The following is a 23,911-nucleotide window of genomic DNA, read 5'->3' on the forward strand; positions in this document are numbered from 1 at the left end:
AAATGTAAGAAGTTAAAGTAATTCTATTGGCATAGACTGCAACCTTGGGTCATTACCAAAGGCCAAAACCACTGCCAAGTTACTTCAACATAGGCAAAATAGTCAAAGACTCAAGGGACAAGTATTACACTTTACAAAGTCAAGTAGTAAAAAGAAAAGAAAAGAACGCAGACCAAAGTAATTAATATAAAAAGGATAAAAACCCAAAAGGGCAAAGACCAAACACCAGAGGAGGAGGGAAGCGGGTGGTGAATGAGTGAGAATACAGAGTCTACCCTGCAAGGAAAAAACACAGAGAAAGAGAGAGAAACTGAGAAAGAAAGAGAGATTGAGAAAATCCATACACAGTAAACTGTACGTTACCTTTTTTTAAAAGTTGGGTGGGTGTGAGAAAACGCAAACATATATACATACAGACAGCTGTGGACTGTGGGGCTTTGGTGGTAGGGTCAAGGTTATCCCCACAAGAAAAATCCATAGCTACTCCTTTCTAACTCTCCCGCCTTCACTTCTACTTGAATCTAAACCTATTTGCAGCAGAGCAGACCCAGTCAAGTGACCCACCTCACCATGTCTTTCCTTTTTACAATTTAGAGAGAAGAACAAATATTCACTGCCAAAAAAGTAGAGAGAGAAAGTAGTGGTAGTGGTAGTGGCTGATGAAGTAGTAGAGGTAGAGGGCTTGTGGTGGAGCTGCCTCTCTGGAAATGGACACCCCAGAGAGGAACCAGATCGGCACTCCCAAAGCCAAATTTGAGGTCAGCCTTTGTGCCCATTTTCTTGTTCTCCTACTTCTTCTTCTTCTTCTTCTTCTTGTTTTTTTTTTCTTTCAAATTTTAAGGTTGTTGCTGAATTGGGTTTTGTTTTGTTTCTGAAGTTTTTGCCTTGGTATTTATCAATCTTGTGCAGTTTTGAGAAGGTTCTAGGCATTTATATATATATATATATATATATATTAAGGTTGTTGCTGAATTGGGTTTGTTTTGTTTTCGAGTTTTTTGCCTTGGTGTTTCTCAAACTTGTGCATTTTTAACAAGGTTGACCTAGGCATTTTTTTAAAACAAAATTTTAAGGTTGTCGCTGAATTGGGTTTGTTTTGTTTTTGAGTTTTTTGCCTTGGTTTTAAAACTAAATTTTAAGGTTGTTGCTGAATTGGGTTTTGTTTTGTTTTTGAGTTTTTTTGCCTTGGTGTTTCTTAAGCTTGTGCATTTTTGAGAAGGCTAACTGAGGCTTTTTTTTTCCTTCCTTCTTTTTGGTTCATGGGGTGTTGCTCTGCATCACTGCATGTGGTTTAATCTTTGATTTTCAGCTGGATCAGGGCTCATATATATTTTTTAGGTGGTCAATTGTATGTCCTTAGAAAGATTACCGTGATAATTCGTTTTAGATAATTTGTTGTCCTCTTTTCCTCTTTTAATTTTTTTTTGGAAAATTGGTTTGCTTTATGTGGGTTTGATATCTTGTGATTTAGATCTCACAAATTGAGCTCAATTGTCACTAATTGGCTTCAGCAAGTCTCTTGCAAGATGATTTGTTTAGAAAGCTTATTTTGAGACTTGAGACTGTTGTTCAGGCCTAATTTTTATCAATTTTACCTTTTTTGCTTGTAAACAGAAGTAATGGAATTTATTTTGAAATGTTTTTCTTTCATTTAAGATTCAATATATTGCTAACACAATGTCTTTTAGAGCCACTTTTTTTTATATAAAATTTTATAAAAGATTTTTGAGCCATTTATTACTTCATTCTATGTTACAAGAGGCCATAATTTGGTCAACCAGACTCAGAAAAGTTATTAACAGATCTGATATATGCATCTTCATGTATTTGCAGATAATGATTGTAGAGCATTCATTTTTGCCAGATTTTGTGGTAAACTATTTGCTTGATAGGTGTATGTTTGTTTTTCCTATTCTCCTATTGTTGATGATTGAGGATATGCGGTTGGTTCTTTTACTTTTTTGGTGGTGCAGTAGAGTTTATATATTAATTTTGTATTGAAAACCCTTTTCATTTTAGTTTCTATTTAGTCCAGATTTTATGTTCCTATTGCTGTGTGTATGTAATTATTTTAATTAAGAAGAATTGTGTTCCTCATGTGCAGGATTCTCCTGTCTTTAACTACATCAATAGTCTTTCTCCTATCAAGCCAGTTAAGTCAGTACACATTACTCAGACGTTCAGCTCCCTCAGTTTTGCATCCCTTCCATCTGTTTTCACTTCGCCCCATGTCAGTGCTCACAAGGAATCCAGATTCCTCAGGAGGTAATTCACTGCTGTATTTCTTTGTACCTTTCTTTTTTACCTTATTCTTTGAGTAAATTATACTTTTTTTTGTTTTCAGGCATAACATTTCAGATCCGTCAAAACCCGAGTCCTCTCTAGAAAGTGGAAATAAAGTCTCTGCAAATGAAGATGCAGCTCAATTGTATATTAACTCAGAAGAGCTACGCGAAGATTGTGTTCAAGGGGTTTCTACAGGAGAAGATTCTGTAGAGCCACCTAGTGAACACTCAAAGTTTGTAATTGAGCTACCACGGAATTTGAAATATGACTGTGGTAGCCCTGACTGTCACCCAACAACTCGTTGTGGTACTGAGGCACATTGTGAGTTGGAAGTGGCTGACTTGTCCGCTCCACTTGTTCCATATGTTCAAAAGACCTCTGAAGAAGGTTCATCCAGTGATGAAGCACATCTGCAGATTATATGCCAGACTGTGCAAAGAAAAGAAGGGACAGGCTGTGATTGGGAGAGTTTGATTTCTGATGCTGCTGACCTGTTAATTTTTGATTCCCCCAATGGCACAGAGGCTTTCAAGGGGCTAATGCAGAATTCTCTGGACCCTGTAACAAGATTTTGTACTTCTCTTGCTCCGCAGCTCACGCAAAATGACGTTAATGATGAGCAAAACGTGCAAGTCCTTGATATGGTTGGTTCTGGCGGACAACTTGAAACTGAAGATCCTGCCTCTCAATATGGAGAAGCTAGTAAGCTGGAAAGAACAGAACAGATGGAGGGCCATTTAAATAATTGTATGATTAGCAGTCAAAGTGAGAAAGAAGATAATAAAGTGGAAACACCCTTGCAGTTCAATTGTAAGGTATAGTATGCAACAAGGTTCCATCACCCACATTTCAGTAACATTTGCATAGATATATAATGAATAAGTAGCCTACTCCTATAGGTTGTACGGTAAGAGTTATAAGTTTGTTATTAATTTTATTTGTATTTTCGGGTTACCCTCCTGCAGAACATTTATGCCATCTTGATAGTCCTCTTTAATATCTATTTTCCCTTTGCTGATTCTAATTGTTTGTTTATATTGTTTTCATTACCTTTTTATTTTAATTCTTTGGTTGTACTGATAGTGTTTTCTCTGTTTGTGTATCAGCCTGCTGTTTTAAATTTGCAACGTGGCTTGCGAAGGCGCTGTCTAGATTTTGAGATGGCGGGAGCTCGCAGGAAGAGTTTAGATAATGTTTCAAACAGTAGTTCTAATACGCTATCTCAATCTGATGAAAAAATCGCCACAAATGATAAGCAACTAGTTCCTATGAAACCCGGTGGTGAATCCTCACGGTGCATCTTACCTGGAATTGGTTTGCACTTAAACGCTCTTGCAAAAACCTCAAAAGACTACAAAATCATTAAGTGTGAAAGTCTGGTTTATGGTAGGCAACTAAGTTTGCCCAACTCTACTGCCGACATTCATTCCCCCACCGGTGGTCAAGGACCTGGTCATGAATCTTTCTCTTCAGCTTCTTCAGAAAGAGACATGGATGGCACTGAAAATGGGGTTCAGCTGGCGCACGATGCTTCCCAAGAACCTGCATTTTTAGCTAATGAAGAGTTCAACCAGAATAGCCCCAAAAAGAAGAGGCATGTGCTGTTGACTAGATATTCTCCATTAAATTATTGTCATGTTGATTTTCATTTTTCATGTAATTGGTTAGATTTTTTTGTATATTTATCTATCATCTCATAATTTTCATTGGATTTGCAGGCGCAGGTTTGAACATGCTGGAGAAACTGAGTCTTGCAAACGTTGTAACTGTAAAAAATCGAAGTGTTTGAAACTGTAGGTTCATCTCCCTTTTAGTGAAGCCTAAAATTTTTGTTACGTCGCTTGCATTGAGATATAAGCATCTGGTTGATTAGTCCATTAGAAGTCCTTGATTTTATTATTTGACTCATGATACTATTCATGTAGTTACTGCGAATGCTTTGCTGCTGGTGTCTACTGCATAGAACCATGTTCATGTCAAGAATGCTTCAACAAGCCTATCCATGAAGATACTGTTCTTGCAACTCGTAAACAGATTGAGTCTCGCAACCCACTTGCATTTGCTCCGAAAGTGATTAGGAGCTCTGATTCTGTTCCTGAACTTGGGGTTAGAAAATAAGTCAACTCTTCTCTGTTCTTTTTGCTAGTTGAACTGCAATCTAACCTGTAAAAGTTGTTTTCACTAGCAGGAGGAATCCAGCAAGACCCCAGCTTCTGCACGACATAAAAGAGGATGCAACTGCAAGAAATCAAGCTGCCTGAAAAAATACTGTGAATGCTATCAGGTTTTCCCCTCAGCATATTCTGTTTGCTTATAAAATCCTATTTAATCTTATTAACATTTGGTTTTCTTTTAAAGGGCGGTGTTGGATGCTCTATTAGCTGCAGATGTGAAGGCTGTAAAAACGCATTTGGTAGAAAGGATGGTGAGTGAAGTGCTATGCTTGACATGCCTTTGATTTCTTATCATCTTTACATTTGTTCCTATGAAGTTCTTCAAGTGTGCTTGCTGATTATCTTTACATTGCTCCTTATTCTTTTGGAATTCAGGATCTTTTATAGGAACAGAAGCTGAGCTAGATGAGGAAGAAGCAGAAGCATGCGAAAAGAGTGTGGCTGAGAAACATCAACAGAAAATTGAAATTCAGAAAAATGAAGAGCAGCGCCTGGATTCTGCTCTTCCCACAACGCCTTTACGGCTTTCCAGGTTTAATTCTTAAACTGTTTGTGGGTTGAGAAGTTGATGTTTCATTGTTATAACGTCTCTAATGATACAATTTGTGTTCCAGACAAATGGTTTCACTGCCATTTTCATCAAAGAACAAACCGCCGCGATCTTCTGTTTTTAGCATTGGAGGATCCTCTTCTGGATTGTATACAAGCCAGAAACTTGGACAACCAAATATTCTGCGACCCGAATCCAAGTTTGAGAGACATAGCCAATCTGTTCCTGAGGATGAAATGCCGGAGATTCTTCAAGGAGATGGATCTCCTAGCACCGGCGTCAAGACTGCTTCTCCCAATAGTAAGAGGGTGTGCCCTCCTAATACTGACTTTGGGCCATCACCCGGTCGAAGGACTGGTAGGAAATTAATTTTACAATCCATCCCTTCGTTTCCGTCTCTCACTCCCCAGCATTGAGAGCATTGAGATGGTCATATTTTCGTTGTGGAAAGTAGAACAAAATCTTTTAGTTTGCTTAAGTTATTTAGTTTCTTTTTGTATGTCATTTATTAAGTTAGTTTTCTGTACTTGTATAATAATATGTGGTATGGTATCCTGCTCTCGTAATGCCCAACTCTTCGTTGTATAATATGGAATTTCAATCTATAGTTCATCTTTTCCTCCCATTTGCTTCCATGCTTCCCATCTTTCTCTGGCCACTTAACGAAATAACATGTTTAAAAAAATTCTTGATCCTTATAGTATAAGATTTTCCCTTAAATTGGCTTTACTTGAATTCTCTGATCTTACTCAACCACTGCCCTGAAAGATGAAAGGACAAATCTTTTGACGAACCATTTCATTTCACCAAGGATATGGGATTATGAGATGGAAACTTGGAAGGTGAATGTCTATTCGCACAAAAAAAGAAAGTGATTTCCACATCCAAACTATAGTTTAGAAAAGGCCAAAAACATTTGCTCAACGCATTCTACAATACTTCAAAATTGACTCTTAAGAAAGTTGATTGAATGAACATCCATGATTAAGTTCAATTTATGATTTGCGAGATAAGAGCATCTCCAACTGATGTGTCAAAAATGCCACATAAACATTTAACGGCTAGAAATAACATCTCACATCTCGCATCTCTTAAAGATGCTCTAAGTAGATTCCAGCCTATGTGAGACATGTTTTCTCAGTTGGAATGTCGAGCATCACTTTATATGATAATTTAACTGAGTACTAGGAAACATATAATTAAATTGCAAAGAAATGAAGTCATTTATGTCATAATAATGCACGTATGCATTTGTGTATGTGAATTTTGGTACACTTGGTGGTTCTATTGCTTTAATTATTTTATGACCCATTTTAGGCACATTTTAATATTATTAATTAAGACCCAAAACCCATAAACAGATCTTTAATTATTTTTGGTCAACATATCTATGTTTTTAACACTTGTTCATTTGAGAAATTATATTTAAAAAAAAGAAAAATTAGGTCTTCTTCTTCCTCAAGCTGGCGCCGCTCCTTTTTATTTTCCACCATATCTTTTCTCTTCTTCATCTCTCTCTCTCTCTCTCTCTCTGGCTTCTGGCTTCTGGCTTCAAGATTGACCAGAAACGTACCATCCAGAACCTAGGATACTCGTATCCGTTAGTCAAAGATTGCATCCGTTGACTCCAATACGTATCCAATGCGTATTAGAGCCAAAGCCGGCCCTAGCCCAGGGCTACCAGGGCCACAGCCCAGGGCCCAAAACTGTGGGGGTACAAAAATATGATTTTTTTAGCCTATATATTTACATTTTTTTTAATTAAAAAAACCCAGAACCGTTAGTGTCTCAGAAGGAAGTAGATGTAATCATTAATCATAGCAGCACCAAACCTCTTTGAGATTCTCTAGGAAACTAAATATAAATTATATAATATAATATTTCAAAGAACAAAAATTAATGAAACTAAACATATGGAAACAAAGAGTTCTCAAAAAAAAAAAAACAAAAACAAACCAAACAAACGTTCTTATCTTAGACAAAAAAGAGACCTGGTAGTGGCAGCAACCCATATTGGAAAGCTTTAGCAATTTGAAGGTCTTTTCTTTGTGTCATTCTTTTTTTATAAATAGATGTATAATAGGAATTTTGTAAGAGACATCTTTGTTAACTTATTTTTCTTTTTATTTGATTTGGCAAAAAACTCAACAGAGATTCTTGTACTTCACAATTGGAAATTTGAAGTTTCGAGTTGAAGAAACAAAATGCTCAAAATCCAAATTTTATTATTCTTTGTTCATTAGTTTTATTGTTATTGTTCGTGTTTTTATAAAAATTAAAAATTGTTACCTAATAAAATTAATTAGTTGATAAAAAAAAATTGTAATTTTAGTTTTTAATTTGTCTAAAAGGGCACTCTCTAGAAATTTTCCCTGGGCCTTAGAAAACCCAGGACCGGCTCTGATTAGAGCATATCCGATGCGTATCGTATCTGACTGCATATCTGATATAGGATACGGACCTAAGTCCACGTATCCGTGCTTCTTAGTTGAAAACGCAATGTCGTTATCCAAAAAACGATTTGTTGTCCTATTGTCACGTGGAAATTTCAAGACCTCTGAACAATTTGGAGGGAAATTCAGTTATTCTTTCACAGCTATCGTCTTCTTCTTCTTCCTCATACACATTCTCTCTCTCTGCAATTATGCAATTTTGCAACTCAAGGCCACAGATCATTCTCAGAGTGAAAGATGAATCCAGAAGAAATCTTCAACGACCTAGTCCAACAAATGCTCTCACCGGGCACTGCACTTCATCTAAAATCAAGATTCTTAAAGATTATGATTATATGTTTTTGTTGTATGAAATCTAGAAATAGGACTTGGAAATATAAGTTGAAAATAGAGGATTGCATCTTCCTTTTGAAATTCTCTTCCCATTAATTAGAAATCTAGCAAAAGCTTGTAGTCGTTTGAGGACAATGAATTCATTCTTAAATTCACATAAGCTTTTCATATATGTCTTTAATATGTACTCCACTTGTTGTCCTTTAGCTTCAATCTTAGGCTCAATGATTACTTGATTATAGTTTATACCCAATTGTATCAACGATAAATCCTCTTTTGTATTAACTTGTGATTGTCCAACCAAAAGGGAAAAAAAATTTTGCTTTGAATGAAAGCTGTCTTTTGGAGAAAATGATATGAATCTTAATAAGAAATGAAGATTCTTAAAGATTATGATATGTTTTTATTGTATGAAATCTAGAAATAGGACTTGGAAATATAAGCTGAAAACAGAGGATTGCATCTTCTTTTTGAAAATCTCTTCCCATTGATCAGAAATCTAGCAAAAGCTTGTAGTCGTTTAAGGACAATGAATTCATTCTTAAATTCACATAAGCTTTTCATATATGTCCTTAATATGTACTCCACTTGTCGTCCTTTAGCTTCAATCTTAGGCTCTGTAGAAAATGATTTCCCTTGATTCAAATCTGTTTACAATGTACAACTAGGAGATTTGTTTGACTATTACAAGAAGTAATAAACAGCATTAAAGACTATAATTACAAAGAATCAAAACTGATCTTCAATTACACAATCAATTTTGATAGAGAAGAGGAAATCTCTCTAACACCCTCCCTCAAACTTGGCGGGCCTGCACGAACAAGTTTGCGAGTAAGAAGAACATGATGATGCTTGTGAAGAGGCTTGGCAAGAAGATCTGCAGGCTGATCTATTGAAAGGATAAAGCAAACACGATGGCTCCCAAGTGCGACTTTCTCACGAACAAAGTGGTAATCAAGTTCAATATGTTTAGTGCAGGCATGGAACACCGGATTAGAAGCCATGTAGGTAGCACTGGGGTTATCACAATGCAAGAGAATGGGAAACTGAATTTGAGCACCAAGTTCATAAAGCAAGAAGGCTAACCAAGTAGACTCTGCACTAGCATGGGAAAGGAAGCGATACTCAGACTCAGCACTGGAACGAGCAACTGTAGGTTGTTTTTTAGAGCACCAAGAGACCAGGTTGGTGCCAAGATAAACAAGATAACCTGACGTTGAACGACGAGAGTCTAGGCTGAAGGATGCGCTTAGCAGCAATCAAATGAGGTGTTCGTGGTTGACTCATGAACTGAGCGATATAATTAACAGCAAAGGCAATGTCAGGACGAGTGATTGTCAAATTCTGCAAAGAGCCAATAATTTCCCGAAAGACTGATGGATTGGAAAGGAGGTCGCCATCATTAGAAGTGAGAATAGCCTTTGCTGACATTGGAGTACTAACTGGTTTACTAAGCAGCATATCATGCTTTAGAAGAAGATCATATGCATACTTGAGTTGACTGATATGAACACCTTAATTTTGATATGTAACCTGTAAACCAAGAAAGTAGTGTAGATTTCCAAGATCTTTGATGTCAAGCCCTCGACCTAAAGCATCAATAAAACTTTGTAAAAGTCTATCATCACTGCATGTGCTCACAATATCATCAACATAAAAGAGAAAATAAATTGTATGACCCCCGAATTGGTGAACGAAAAGAGATGAATCAGCCAAACTTTGAACAAAGCCAACTGATAGTAAGAAGCATGTCATATGGTGAAACCACGCACGCGGAGCTTGCTTGAGGCCGTAGATGGCCTTGTTGAGCTTGTAAACATGAGATGGCTGCAACGGGTCAATGAATCCCGGTGGTTGAGTCATATACATATCTTCTTTAAGAAAGCCATGAAGGAATGTGTTCTTGACGTCCAATTGACGAAGTGACCAGCCTCGAGATACAACAAGAGAAAGCACAACATGAATAGTTGCAGGTTTAATCACAGGGCTAAAGGTATCTGTGTAGTCTATACCTTGTTGATGAAATCCTTAGCCACAAGTTGATCTTTGTGACGTTCAATAGTGCCATATGGATTGTGCTTTACTTGGAACACCCATTTGCAGCCAACAAGATTTTGAGATGAAGATGGGGGAACCAATGTCCAAGTGTTGTTTTTTAGCAAAGCATTGATTTCATCAACCATTGTAGCGCGCCATATCTCATGTTTAGAAGCTTGAGTGTAGCATGTAGGCTTTGCAGTTTCAATGACAGTGAGGACAGCACGAGAAATTGGATATTTGACAGTGCCATCAGTGCGAATTTTGGGCTCAACAATACTGTGCTGTGGTTGTGTCCTCATGGGTGGAGAGGGTGGCGGTGCCAGAAAGGATTGAGGAGCGACTGGTGAAGTTGTGGATGGCATCGGAGGATCGGTGATAGGCAGAGACTTACCAGAGACCGGTTGTGGAACAATTGCAATAGGGCCAGATGACTGAAGAGAGGTGGATGCAAGCGATGAAGAATCTAGGTGTAATGAACGACGGCGCTGATAGGTGAGGATGAGGGGGCGGTAGATGTCGGAGACTGGGATGGAGCCAACGGCACTGGAATCCGAAATTTGATACCTACTTCACGCAGCTCTGGTTGGGATAAATGAGGAGATTATATGGCAGTACAAGTTCAGGTGTCATTCTCAGCAGGAGGGTTTGGGCCAGGAGGAGCGGGCTGTGGGAGATTGAGTCTTAGGCTGGACGAGTGTGAACTCCAATGGGCCAATGTCTGGAACTAAATGTGCCTGCAACTGTTTGTAAGGAAAAATTGTTTCGTTAAAGATAACATGCCTAGAGATATAGACACGAACAGTGGTAGGATCTAGACAACGATAACCTTTGTGTTGAGAATTGTAATCGAGAAAGACACACTCAATGCTACGACTCGAAAGTTTATCAGAGACATAAGACCCAAGACCCAAGATGAGGAAAACAAGAACAACAAAAAAACGCAAAAAGATGAATAGGAAGGCGGACTGCCATAAAGACGAGTATGTGGATTATCCTAATTAAGAATGGGTGTATGATGAAGATTAATAAGATAAATAGAGGTTAAAACAGGTTCGACCCAAAGATTATATAGAGCACCAGAAGTGAAAATCTCGACAAAAAGAACGAAAAGACAATTTGGAATTGATTGTAGAACCTAGACGTGCTAAGACATTTGATAACGGATGACCTAAATGATTGTGCCAGATGGAGGAGTAAACGGAAGCAAAGGCTTGTGGAGGAGTGGAGACGCTGAAGAGAGTGAGCAGATATAGACCATCTTTATAAGGGCCCTGAAACAATAGATGACCAGTACGTAAGCAATAGATTTGATAAAAGTTATGTGAAAAAAGAAAGAAAACAATATTTTCTTTAGTGAAACGAGCAACAGATAGAAGATTTCTACGAATGGATGGAATACAAAAGACATTTTGTAAAGTGAAGTTGGAAGAGCCTAATGAAAAGGGAAGGTTACCAGTATGGGAAACGGGCATTGAGTCCTCATTACCCATATATACATTATGCGGCCTACCATAAGGTTGAGGATTATTGATGGGCATGGACGTCATGTGATGGGTTGCACCTGTGTTCGGGTACTAATTTGGATCAGCAGCATAATGTACTCCAGCAAACGAAGAAGCAGTATTTGGGCTTGAAAATCTATGTGGACATTGAGAAAGCCCATATTGAGTGACAATTGGGATACCATTGAGGTGCTGGGCCAAGAAGACCATTTGGTGGGGGACGACCAGCCCAAGCAGGTGAAGTAAATGGCCTAAATGGAGGCACATGTTGCTGTTGCATTGGAAAATTAAGCGGAACCTGTGACTGTGGAGTGGCTTGCTATTGGGAGTGACGACCACATCTGAAGCGGCCATTGTTGGGACGACCACCAGTGGGAAAGGGCGGTGATCGTGACAGGCAGAGGAGGCTTGACTATGATTGAAGAGAGCAGTAGCTGTAGGGGAAGCGGCAGGACGAGATCATTAGGCATCAAAAGAGATAATTCGAGCCCGAAGTTCAGTGAAATCAGGGAGCGGAGGATTTTGAGTGAGGGCAGTGCGAAGCATGATGTAATCGGGGCCAAGACCATGAAGAGTGGCGATGACCAAGTCCTCTTCAGGACCATGCTTGTTAATGAAAGCCAAAACATCAACAATTAATTTAGCATGACGGAGGCATTCGTCAACAGATTGAATGCCTTTGTTGAGATCTAGAAGTTGCATTTTGAGATTGGTTGCACTAACTACAAACTTCTGGGAAAAATGGCGTTCAAGGCAGTCCCAAATTGCCTTTGATGTGTCGAAACCAATGGTAAGTTGTGCGATGCTTTCTGTTAAAGTTGTGGTGAGGATGCTAACGATTTGTTGATTGACGGTGAACCACGTATCATGTTCGGGATTAGGAATGGATTGTGCTAGTTGAGTGTTGGTGGCAGTAGTCATGGTGATGAAAGATGGTTCAAGAATGGTGTCATCAACATATACCCAATTGTATCAATAATAAATCCTTTTTTGTATTAACTTGTGATTGTCAAACCAAAAAGGAAAAAAAATTTGTTTGAAAGAAAGCTATCTTTTGGAGAACATGATATGATGGTAGACAAAGTGGAAGTAACTTGGGTGTTGAAAACTTACTTGTTCCTGCAATTGTGGAGAACATGAGGGTGATGTAGAATGTTAGATACAAGTTGCTAACTAATATTCGGAATGTTGGAGTGTTCCAACTGTGGATTCTGGAGTCTTTCTTGTAAGAATGGTGGCAGGCAAAAGTTGGAGTAACCTAGGTGTGCATGTCCTACTTGTTCTCTTGTGGATGCTACAAAAGTAGGTTCAACCAAGTTCAAGTTTGGGCAATGGTTAGGTGGTTCTACTTGTAGTAGGGATGACATCAAACCTTGATGAATTGTGAATGCCTGGGTGTTGTAGAGCTTCGCTTCAAAGGCACGTTGACATGAGGATGCGTCGACGAGATAAGTGGAGGAGACTCACGAATGTGATGGGGGTATGGCAGCGCACATGTGCAAATAGATTGAAGTGCCTTGGAGGACACACAGTTGACAGAGTGATGTTGCTTGTTCAAGGCCAAGATGTGAGAAAGATGGCAGCGCAAGTTTGGTGAGAGTGCTGAAGATTGGCAATACTCGAACCATCGCATGCCACTAATAGTTGTGTTGAATTCGGTTGGTGACGAGTGTTGAATGGATGGTGCAAGACCTTGTGTGGGGAAGAGTTGTGAGAGCCCAAGACCGGAATGGGGCAGTCTTCAAAGGGAGTAGGTCGCTGATGGGTTAGGCTCCATTGAGGGAGTAAGTCGCTGACGCTAGGGCTAGGCTTTAATGAATGAGTCACTTAAAGTGGTTGCTCTTACAATTGTAGAGAACATGTGGGTGAGGCACATTGTTTGACATAAGGTTACTTACTGATATTCAGAATGATGGAGTGTTCCATCAGTGGTTCCCGGAGTTTTACTTATAAGCATAGTTGTTACGAACATGGAGTATGTCCGCACTTGATGGTAGACAAAGTGTAAGTAACTTAGGTGTTGAAAACTTACTTGTTCCTGTATGGATGTTATGGAAGTGGTTCTGCCGAGTCCGAGTTTGGGCGTTGGTAGGTAGGTGGTTCTAGTAGAGATGATATCTAACCTTGGTGAATTGTGATGGCTTAAGTATTGTGGAACTTTGCTATTGAGGCACTTTGAGGTGAGGGTTTGCTGACGAGATAAGTAGGAGAAAACCTCGAATACTATGAAGGTATGGCAGTGCAGATGCACAAACAAATGGAGGTATCGTGGAGGACACACAGTTGGCTTACGAGTCACACCCAGGCGGGATGCATCTCTTCGAATGTGGAAAATATGGAAGTACTTGACTAGCGAGCTATATGATTGTCCAAAGGTTGAGTGCGACAAGTGACAAAGATCTCGGCCCAAATAGGGAAAGATGTGGAAAAGGGTGAACACAGTAGTGCATTGTGGTCCATGGAGCGAGGAGAAGAGGATATTCCTATATGGTGTTGTTTAAGAACAGTGCTATAGGCATGACGATGAGGACGTGGCCATTATCAGTGGGGAGAATGTCACGGATCGCATATAAGTGAGTGCTACCATGATCTCATAGTCGGCAGTGCAGTGGGCACGTCGACACTATCAGTGGGGGGTCATGGGTCGCACATAAGCAAGTGCTACCGTGACTCTGTTGGGACATCTATGCGCTTATGAGATAGTCTAAGTGTGGAAGGGCCAGAGCTTAAGAGCTAGAATGGTTTGTGTTGGCCGGGTTGCACTTAGGAAGGGTATTTTGGGTATTTTTAAAGGTTACTGAAGGAATTTGAAGGACCTAAGAATACCCAAACGTTCGTGATGTTGAGACGCATGCAACGCAACTGACGGTTCGCCATTTGGAGTTCGTATGAAGGAGTTATGCCCAATTATGACTCATCGTGCATATGTGATGTTTCTTCCTAACAAAAGGCTAAATGCATAAAATGCTATATAGATGTTGACATGGTGTCATGCTCTCCACCACTCCTTGCGCTTACACCTTTGTGGCATTAAGCGAGCATCCTTATGATATTGGAGGTAGTCATAAGGGCGGGCATAAGATTGTTGAAGGATAATTTGTGTCTCCGAGGGAAAGGAATTCTCGAGGACAGTACGAACACATGGGGCCATTCGTATTGCGCATCGTTGCGAAGAGTGAGGTCAAAGTATGACATTCGCTATGTCGTCGGCTAGCGAGGCATTTGACAATACTCGATGGACATAGCTTGGGTTCGGCCTTGTCTAATATGGAAGGAAGATATTCGAATGCCGGTACGCATGGGTTGCGATCCCATGCAATGCATAGATGTTTATGTTGGACATTCAGAATACATATGTCGCCAAGGCTTAGGCGACATGCCAGTGCGACAACTTGCGTGTATAGCTTGAAGATGTGGGCTATCTTGGATGCTAACGGAATGACCAACATAAGTGTGGTTAAACCGATGGTGTGTTAGATCGCTATGTCTTGACTTGGACATGAGCAAGACATGAGTTAAGCATGAGACATGGTCGATGCAGTTGACGTGTCTTATGCAATGCTTGATGTATGGGCGTCGAGGGTTCGTTGCCGGATGCAGGGTGATTGTATTGTCACAAGGTAATGTGACTCGTTGTCTAGCCATGAGGCTTGGCGCTTATGGGAGACGACACTTGATGGTGAATCTCTCGCGAAGTTGTGAGAGTCATGAATATCATGAAATGGGAGAAGGCTGATTGGGATCCGAAGGGACCCTGGGCCCCATGAGTGTGCTTTAAGCGGCGAAATGTGTGTTTCGCTTCCGCCGCGCTGCGCCGCTCGCTCATCCTGTGACACTAGGTAGGCTTGCAAAGGCAGTTAAGTTTGCTAGTGCTAAAAAATTTAGTGGACTTTCCAAATTGATGGACTGCCACTAGGGTCCTTTAGAAAAACTCGTAATATCTTATTGTCAAATCTTGTCTCGATATAATGAGAGTCGCTTTCTCTTTCTCTTTAACCCTCACGCAAATAGAAAGTTTTTATTTTTGTTGTTACTTGATATATGAAAGGGTTAAATACTTTTTTTGTCAATGGGTTTAACATGAAAATTCAATTTGGTTACTGAGATAACGGAATGTCTATAAACTGTAAATTTTAGGAAATATAGTGATCAAATTGGCTAAATGTTTTTTTCGGTGACCAAATTTAATTTTCATGTAAAATCCAAGTGAACAAAAAGGTATTTAACCCTATATAAAATAAAAGGATAAGTACTATATTTTCTTGCTTAAGAAATAAACTAGTACTAGGAATTCTCTTATTTTCATTTTTTCAAAAAATCAGAGTACATTTTTTAAGGAACTCTTCTAAACATAAAAGGAAAGGTTTTTCTCTTGTGTCTTTCCAAATCTCTTTTCTTTTCTCCTTCTCTCTATTTTTTCTTCTCCCTTTTTCCATATCTCTCTTTTTCCTTTTTTTTCCCCAGCGTTTCTCCTTAATAGCGTTAGTGTGCTTCGTTTCTGTGGTCATTCGTCGATTTCGTCTCCGTGGCTGTTCGTCTCATTCGTGTTTATTGGTTGCAAATCTGGTTTGTTTGATTGCAAATTAGGGTTTTTAATGAAATTAAAATTGAGGGTTGTAGAAATTAATTTTGGTGATTTTGTTTTTGTTGGGTTGTTTGTTCTGTTTTTTTGTGTGTGTGGAAATTAGGGATGTAAACTATAGAGAATGCGTATTGTTTGATGTGCTTTTGAAGGAAGATTGTGCAGCTATGGTGTTATAGCTTTTTTGTGTTTTCCATTTTGAAATTTTGGGCTAGTACCTAAGAAAAAAAATTAAGCAGGTGCAGAACTGGAAACCAGAAAAAACCGCACTGAATCAGACCGCACCCAACCTTTTGATGTGTGTCTTTACAAGTAGTGAGAATATTTATTTTTAGGCTGAGCAAGTACAAACAACCAATGTTTATTTTTAGGCTGAGCAAGTAGAAACAACCATACCTACTTTCCTTAATTTCTTTTGTGGGCTCCACTAATAACTTTCTTTATTTTTTATTTTTTCCCTCCCATGAGCGGTTGCAAGTTTGCACCAAAAAAAGAAGGGACAAATTACATAAAACCCCCTCTTTCTGAATTGGATCTGTTGGATATAAATTATAATTAGTCTTGTGTTGTAAATTATTAGGTGTGGAGCCCACATGTTGGAAAGGGGCCCACATCATTGTAATATATATACATATGCAATCTGAAGAACAAAATAGATCAATTTGATTGCAGAGAGAAAAACCATTCTGCTTCTCTCTATTTCAATTCTCTCCAATTTCTCTTTCAATTTATAACACGTTATCAGCACGAATTTGCTTTAACAATACAAGCTGAATTCTCTGATAAAACCCAGATATCTTATCTCTCTCCGGCCTCAGCTCCCATGCTTCTTCCTCTGTTTCTTTCACAAAGAAAAACATAACAGAGAGAGAGAGAGAGAGTCAACAGAGATGGAGAAAACACTAGTCACAGTACCTCTCAACAACACACTTGACTTGGGTTTTGGCAGAATCGGAGAAGATCAGATCATCAAGTCCTCTGCATAAAGAAACAGAGCACTCCATCCTTGCCATGGGTCGGGTTTTCAGGTAGAGCTTGGATAGTCCAATGGCCTGCCCAGGTGGAGCCGTGCAAACGGGACCTGCTATGCCTGCAAGGAAACCCGATATCATAGACTGCCATGGCAGCAGGACCTTCCCATCTCCTTCATGTTTTTTTTTTTCACAGAGAGCATGTGATAGTCTCTCTGCCAAAGTCCACCAAACCACTAAACCAGATAGCTCTTTCTTCCTGCGCTCTTCTTGAACCAAGGCCATGAACATCACCACCATCATGATCATGAACATGATCATAGCCATGGGAGTTCAGGAACAAATTCATGGGTAGCCCCAGATGGGAAGGTGTACCATAGCCATGATGGGCTGGCGCCACACTCGCATGAACCCATATACTCCCCTGGCTACTTCAGCAGAAGAGCTCAACCTCTTCTCACCAGGAATTTCAGTGAAATGGCTTTTACTATTGGCATCGGTGGACCAGTCGGTACTGGCTTGTCTTGTGCAGCAGAGCTACTACGACGATTCCAGCACGCACCCAAAGCCGATGGATCTCTTAGCTTTTTGGTTCTTGGAGATTGGGGAAGAAGAGGAGCCTTCAATCAATCTCAAGTTGCTCTTCAGGTTCATGTTCATTAATCATGGAGCAGACAAACGCTTTCACGAGCACTATGGTTTGTCTCAACTTTTCTAATTACATATATTAATGTCATGATAAGGTTTGTTTTTTTTAACGAAGGAAACTTAATTATACATCTTGGGACCTAGGCCTGGGTGTCATTTTAATCATTGTTAATTAACTACTGTCTTTAATTGACTACGCTAATCATGAGATTATTCCCCACTAAACCAACCTACGTAAATAATGTCATGATAAGGTTTGCTTTTTTTTTTTTGACTTAATGAGGTTGATGTCCGTAGTGGATTTTATTAATTAATTGTGGGTGCTTTGTGTGTCTAATTTTCCACACGAGGACCACACGAGGACCCTCTTCTGCATCCTTATCTTTCAATTACATTAGTATTATCCTACACTATTTAACTTGCTCTGTAGGTGGAAAGTTTTTGATTTAAGAGACAATCATGATGCCTTCCATAAACGATAATAATATTATCTACTATATTATTTGATTGTGGTGTTGTTATGAACGATATTACAATGAGAGCTGGCAGTCTCTCCGGTACTATATTTGTAAACATGTGATCGGACTTAAGAGTCCTTGATCCCTGACATGTGAATAAGGACCTGGGGTTCCTTAATGATGTAACAGTACCGTATTGGTTCATAGTGCCGTACACATGCATGATAACTGTACTGGCAGATGTACTGTACACATGAATAGATATGTATTCATGACTTGATGAACAGTACTATTCACATGAATAGTGACGTATGCATAAATATTAACCATTTTGGGTAAACCGTCACTATATACAAAAGGGAACCTGCAGTTCCTTAAACTCATGGATGAGCAATTAAATGAGATGCCAGAAGTTCCTCAAAATATGGACAATTATGTAAGAGCTTGAAGTCCCGAAATATGTATAGAAAATTGTAAAATGTCCATACCATGAAGAATATGTGATTTTGGCCCGAAGTTCAAAATCTAAGGGGATTGAATATCCATATCATGAGAATATGTGATTTTGGCCTGAAGTTCAAAATCTGACAAGTGTTGAGAACCTAAAGTTCCAACTGTTAAATGGACAACCCTTGAGGTATTATTGCAAATTGTGGTACACCACATATTTCTTTGGCATAAGAGAATGATGAATTTAATAAAGTTCGATTTTGTTATAATCGACACCTCAAGGAAGAAATATATTTTGTGAATCCGGTTGTTAAGAATACACCGTGAAATGGATAACATCAGTATAAACTTCAAATGATGAATTGAGGCTCCCCACATATTTTGTTATATCTGGGCCGGAAGCCCATGGATCCAAATATATGAGAGATCCTAAAACTTGAAGTTGTGGGTACATAGTAGTTAATGCTCTCCACTACTATATTGAGATATTATCGTGGCTTTTACTCAATTCATATTTCATGTCCATTTGAAAATGGCGAATAAATTATGAGTTTGGGTTTAACCCAGACCAAAAGTTCTGGGCTCACATGCATGGAAATATGAGAGATTTGATGTGGTTATTTGAACCTATAAGGCACAAGGTTCCAAACCGTCATTTTGAAAAGACGTAAAAACCACATATGCAAGTTTAAGAACGTGCGCAATTATTATAACAAGGAAATGAACATACAACAGATAGATTTTTACACCTGCAATGAAGGTGCAGGCCCTGTAAAATCTATAAAATTACATTATGTTCTGGAAGCCTCTGAAGGAAGAGGACGGCGCCTCTTAAGCTTAGCCATGAGCCTCTCATGGTCTCCCAAAATTCTTTCATTTGAGACCTGCAGCATGTCTAGCTTTCTCAGTGTATCAGCAGAGTACGAACTCACCAGTTTCAACAAGGAATTATTCTCTCCTTTGAGTTTCTCAACCTCTTTTTGAGACTCATGAAGCATTCTTTGAAGAGAATAATTTTCAGTTGTCAGCTTCTGAACCTCGTTTGCTCTAACACGCAAACGATCAGCCAAGTTAGAAACAGAAGCAGCACTCTGAATGCTAGAAGCCATTGAGTCATTAATAGCTTCTTCCTCAGACCTCCCTGTCAACAACATTTCATCCATTGGAATAATGAAATTCCTAGCTACTGTGACAGCAGTAGCATCATTCATCATCACAGAATCATTAACTGTGAGATGACGATTTTGGGATACAAAGGATGGACGCCAAACTTTGGCGTCACTGGTTGTTGTGGGAGCATCATTTAAATTGAAATTATTTGGGCAGGAAGAAGAGGAAGCCATTTTAAGAAGGTTTCAAAGAAAGTCTTACAAAACTAAAGTTTCAGAAAATGAAGGAAGTTGAGTTGAAACAAAGTTGAGTTGAAACGCAGTTGCTCAATCAAGTTTTGCAAAGGCAATATCTATAGACGAAAATGTGGCAACTTTTCAGGATTCCAATATCTTCTCGAATCCCCACATTATCTTTTTCTTTCGCAAGAGTCCAAAACTTCACGTGGCCTCTGATAATGCCTGTCGGCACTTTCGGCGTTTTTCAAGTATTATTTTCAAAGCCGATCTTGCTTTACGGATTTCACGGAGCTACTTTTTCAAAAGTATCCCGAGAATCTCGCAATTTTTCCTATGGTTAATTTGAAATTCACCGGTTCTATCTATTCATTGTATTTGTGTATAAATGTGTTACTAACGAAATTTTCTTTGCAGAAGACATCCAGTTTTCCCATACAAAATGATGCTATATCTACTTGTTTTTCTTATCATTAAGCACTTAATATGCCTGAGAAGCAAGACTATCTCTGATCATCCATTCAGGAAGCAAGACTATCCCTGATCATGTTTCTGCAAGATCAGGGAATTGTGAAGGCGGCCTTGTGCTCTAATCTCCTGAGGTCCTTCTAGACTAGGAGAATTGAGAGCTTGTTTTCTGCTCCCACCGGCTTCCTTCCTTGATTGATGAGCTGCTTGTCTGCTCCCACCAGCTCCCTTCCCTGATTGCTTACCTTACCTTGCAATCAATATCACAATTTTTGTATCTTTTTTTTTCTTTTTATAACTCTCTGTTCATAAGAGATTTTATTTCTTTAGAATGAACATCTGAAGAAAGAATCCATGAAGTGATCCTAACTCTGAGAGTTATTGACAGAGAAAAGAATTGTGATTTTGCTTTTGCAGGATATAACTAGATCATCAAGCACTACATTTACTGGGCCGATACGAGCTTGAATGATACTTGAGAAAAGTTTCTCCCACCTAAGGATGTAAGCAATACTTGTGTTATTTTATGCTTATATACTTATTTGATATTTTATCTTGAAAGGTAACCAAATGGGGAGATAAGTCTGTTCCAAAAGAATGGCTTGTATGTATCCATGAATTATTAATGCAAATTTTACAAATTGCAAGTTGGATACATTGATAATACACTGCACAGATTAAAGTCCCATAAGAACAGAATATGGGTATAGCAGTGATCAATATGATGCACGCCTGTTGCGTAGCAAATGATGTGGATTGAAGTCCCGAAAGGACAATCCCTTGACATGTCAATATTGATATTGTGCACGCCTAATGCGTTGCAAATTGTATGGGTTAAAGTCCCAGAAATTAATTGACATGTATATATTAATCTGTGGCATGCCTGCAGCATGACAGATATATGGTTCTAAATGTTCCAACTCCCTAAATGGAGATTATCCACGCCCTACTATAACATAACGCTCCATTGGAGGTTATAATCCACATTCTCACATAATAAAAGCCCCCTGCAGTGGCTTGGGTACCCAAAAGCAAAGAAATGCTTATAATTGATGCATGCGCATGCACATGAGAATGGTGGGATCATGAATTGATGAATGACAAATTTTGATTTTGAAGTAGCTACTCAAATCATCAATGGGCTGTGTTGATTGGAACCACGTTCAATTATTAAATGTCGACAATATCATTGGCCAAAATGGAATGAGGCAATTCCATTATAGATGAGAATGAACGTGAAAGAACAAACCCACAGTACGAACCCCAAAAGATGTTAATATTAAAAGTTATACTTGGGTGTTCGGAATAAAAGGGAATATACCTACTTTGTATGACACAATGTTTCTGGCAGAAACAAGGAATGTTGGGTTTTCTCCATATTTATAGATTCAATTGTGCCCCCCCTTTATTGCACATTTACGGAGACCAACATGTTATCTTTAAGGGTTATTAAATGCACGAGCATATCACCTGAAGTGATTCCCTAAAGATGTATAAATAGCTGGGTTAAAGCTATATAATGTGTCATAAAGTTTAATCCCTTTAAACAAAATCCTTGAAAGGATTGAAATTGCATGAAGCAAGTCCCTGAATGACATGTGCCTGAAGCACAAAATCCGTACTCAATACTAATATGCATAAATTGCCTCAGTGAGTACATTAATATGTTTGCAAACACATTAAAGCTTCTCAAGAGTTCCAGAAATATTTGTCTCGACTGAAAGATCGAGCATTATGCCAACGAGATTATTGCTTATACTAAGAAAGTATTGAAGCATTTTTATGAGGATTATCCGTTGGACACTTGAAGGATTTTCCGGAAGTATATTGGACCGGACATCGTATTTTCCAGATAGAGCTCAACTCCATCATTTTGGATGATGTGAGGCATATTTGATGCTATCTAAGCATAACACCATATACGGGCATATTTTTTTTGAGTGAAATTATAAATAGCCCAAGTGTTATTAGATATGCGGACTCTGGAAATCTCTATGGTCGCTTACTGGAAACAGTTAGTCATGAAGTTTTCAGGGGGAGATATTCATCAGGGGGAGCATGGTATTCATAAAGACTTTCATACACTGTACTCTTTTTCCTTCATCAGGTTTTTATCCCACTGGGTTTTTCCTGATAAGGTTTTAACGAGGCAGTGTCGCTCAAGATTGACTCACAGAAGCAGTGTCCACTATGACATTCAGACAGATGATCAACAGTATGGCTTCAAGATATTCTATCAAGCATCAGGGGGAGCGTGCCATCAATAAAGACCTTTCCACACTGTACTCTTTTTCCTTCGTCCAGGTTTTTATCCCACTGGGTTTTTCCTGGCAAGGTTTTAACGAGGCAGTGTTGCACGCATGTCAATATACACAGAATTTATGTTACGCATGGTTATGTACTCTTTTTTCCTTCGACCAGTTTTTGTCCCACTGGGTTTTACTGGCAAGGTTTTTAACGAGACATATTCCATATCATTTGTGGTCTCCAAGGGGGAGTGTTGTAAATTATTAGGTATGGAGCCCACATGTTGGAAAGGGGCCCACATCATTGTAATATATATACATATGCAATCTGAAGAACAAAAGAGATCAATTTGATTGCAGAGAGAAAAACCATTCTGCTTCTCTCTATTTCAATTCTCTCCAATTTCTCTTTCAATTTATAACAGAAACATATATATAAAGAAAACAAGAACAACAGGAGGACCAAACCAAAACCCTGCATAAAAGAAAGACAGTGACATAAAGGTAAAGCAACATGCAGACCCAAGAAACCAAAATTCTGAAAGGGTAAACAAAAAGATTCTAATTAAAACGGTAACTGGGCATGCCCAAATTCCAGTCCGGGCGGAACTTGCCTGGGGCCTAATTCCCCCTCCTACTCGAGCTAGCCTCTTGTACTGGAAATGCTCTAAGGAAGGAGATAAGAAACCTCCCAAGCCCTGTTAAATGCTAACACTCCCAACTTCAGACTCAAAAGCCCAAATCCAATAAACTTAGCCCTGTTATATTTTGGACAATATGTTGGGATATTTTTCTTTTCTCGTCTTTAAATCAAAAGGCTAAAAAGGTAGGAGTTTGTGGAAGATTGTTGAGGCCCAAATAAGTTTCAGGCCCAATATGATACTGTATTAAGAAAAGTCACATATCGGAGTACACGAAAGCTCGTCATATACAAGTCATAGTCCACATGGCATGCTAAATAAATAATTTGTCATACCAAGGACTGAGATAATATTATAAAATACAAGCCCATACTAAACTAAGCACCATATCTCTCTTCAAGGACGATAAAATTGAAGCACGCCAAGCGACACACACGCCAAGCAAGGAATTATTATTTTGCACCCAATCAAGCCACAAGCTTAAGTGGGCCCCAAGCCACTCAAATACCCAGGGCTTGCTTGAGTGGGTTGTGGTATGGATGGTAATAAATTGTCATGAGGCCCATTGATGGGCCGAGAAATTGAAGTCCTGGGTTGCTTGGGAGCCTCGGGACTCAAGCCCATTTAATAGGCCCAACTATTTGGGTAAGCACAAAGAGAGAAAAATAGCCCATTACTTCAACCAAAATAGTGCATTAACTTAACCCATATAGCCCAACAATTGATGAAGTTAGCCCATTCACTTGATAAACCAACTTATTGT

At 39.0% G+C, this 23,911-nt stretch overlaps 1 protein-coding gene across 2 annotated transcripts; it reads left to right on the forward strand.

The window, feature by feature from the left end:
• Positions 1-285: 285 nt before the first annotated feature.
• LOC117615609 (CRC domain-containing protein TSO1) lies at positions 286-5,645 on the forward strand. 2 transcript variants are annotated; one of them, XM_034344719.1, is made up of 10 exons: positions 286-758; positions 2,105-2,265; positions 2,345-3,101; positions 3,393-3,880; positions 4,005-4,079; positions 4,212-4,392; positions 4,472-4,570; positions 4,645-4,711; positions 4,836-4,992; positions 5,075-5,645. In XM_034344719.1, exons 1-10 carry the CDS (start codon positions 708-710, stop codon positions 5,424-5,426), a joined length of 2,388 nt encoding a protein of 795 aa, XP_034200610.1. In that variant the 5' UTR covers positions 286-707; the 3' UTR covers positions 5,427-5,645. The 2 variants fall into 2 exon arrangements, with proteins under 2 accessions (XP_034200610.1, XP_034200612.1); XM_034344721.1 differs by having other exon boundaries at positions 288-758; positions 4,475-4,570.
• The last annotated feature ends 18,266 nt before the right edge of the window (positions 5,646-23,911 follow it).

The sequence above is a fragment of the Prunus dulcis genome, chromosome 1, assembly GCF_902201215.1.
Source record: "Prunus dulcis chromosome 1, ALMONDv2, whole genome shotgun sequence".
Lineage (NCBI taxonomy): Eukaryota > Viridiplantae > Streptophyta > Magnoliopsida > Rosales > Rosaceae > Prunus > Prunus dulcis.

Coding starts and splice junctions, on each gene's coding strand:
- LOC117615609 (XM_034344719.1), top strand. CDS start 708: ATGGACACCCCAGAGAGGAACCAGATCGGCACTCCCAAAGCCAAATTT. Junction 3,881..4,004: donor AATAGCCCCAAAAAGAAGAG/GCATGTGCTGTT, acceptor TTGGATTTGCAG/GCGCAGGTTTGAACATGCTG. Junction 4,993..5,074: donor ACGCCTTTACGGCTTTCCAG/GTTTAATTCTTA, acceptor TTTGTGTTCCAG/ACAAATGGTTTCACTGCCAT.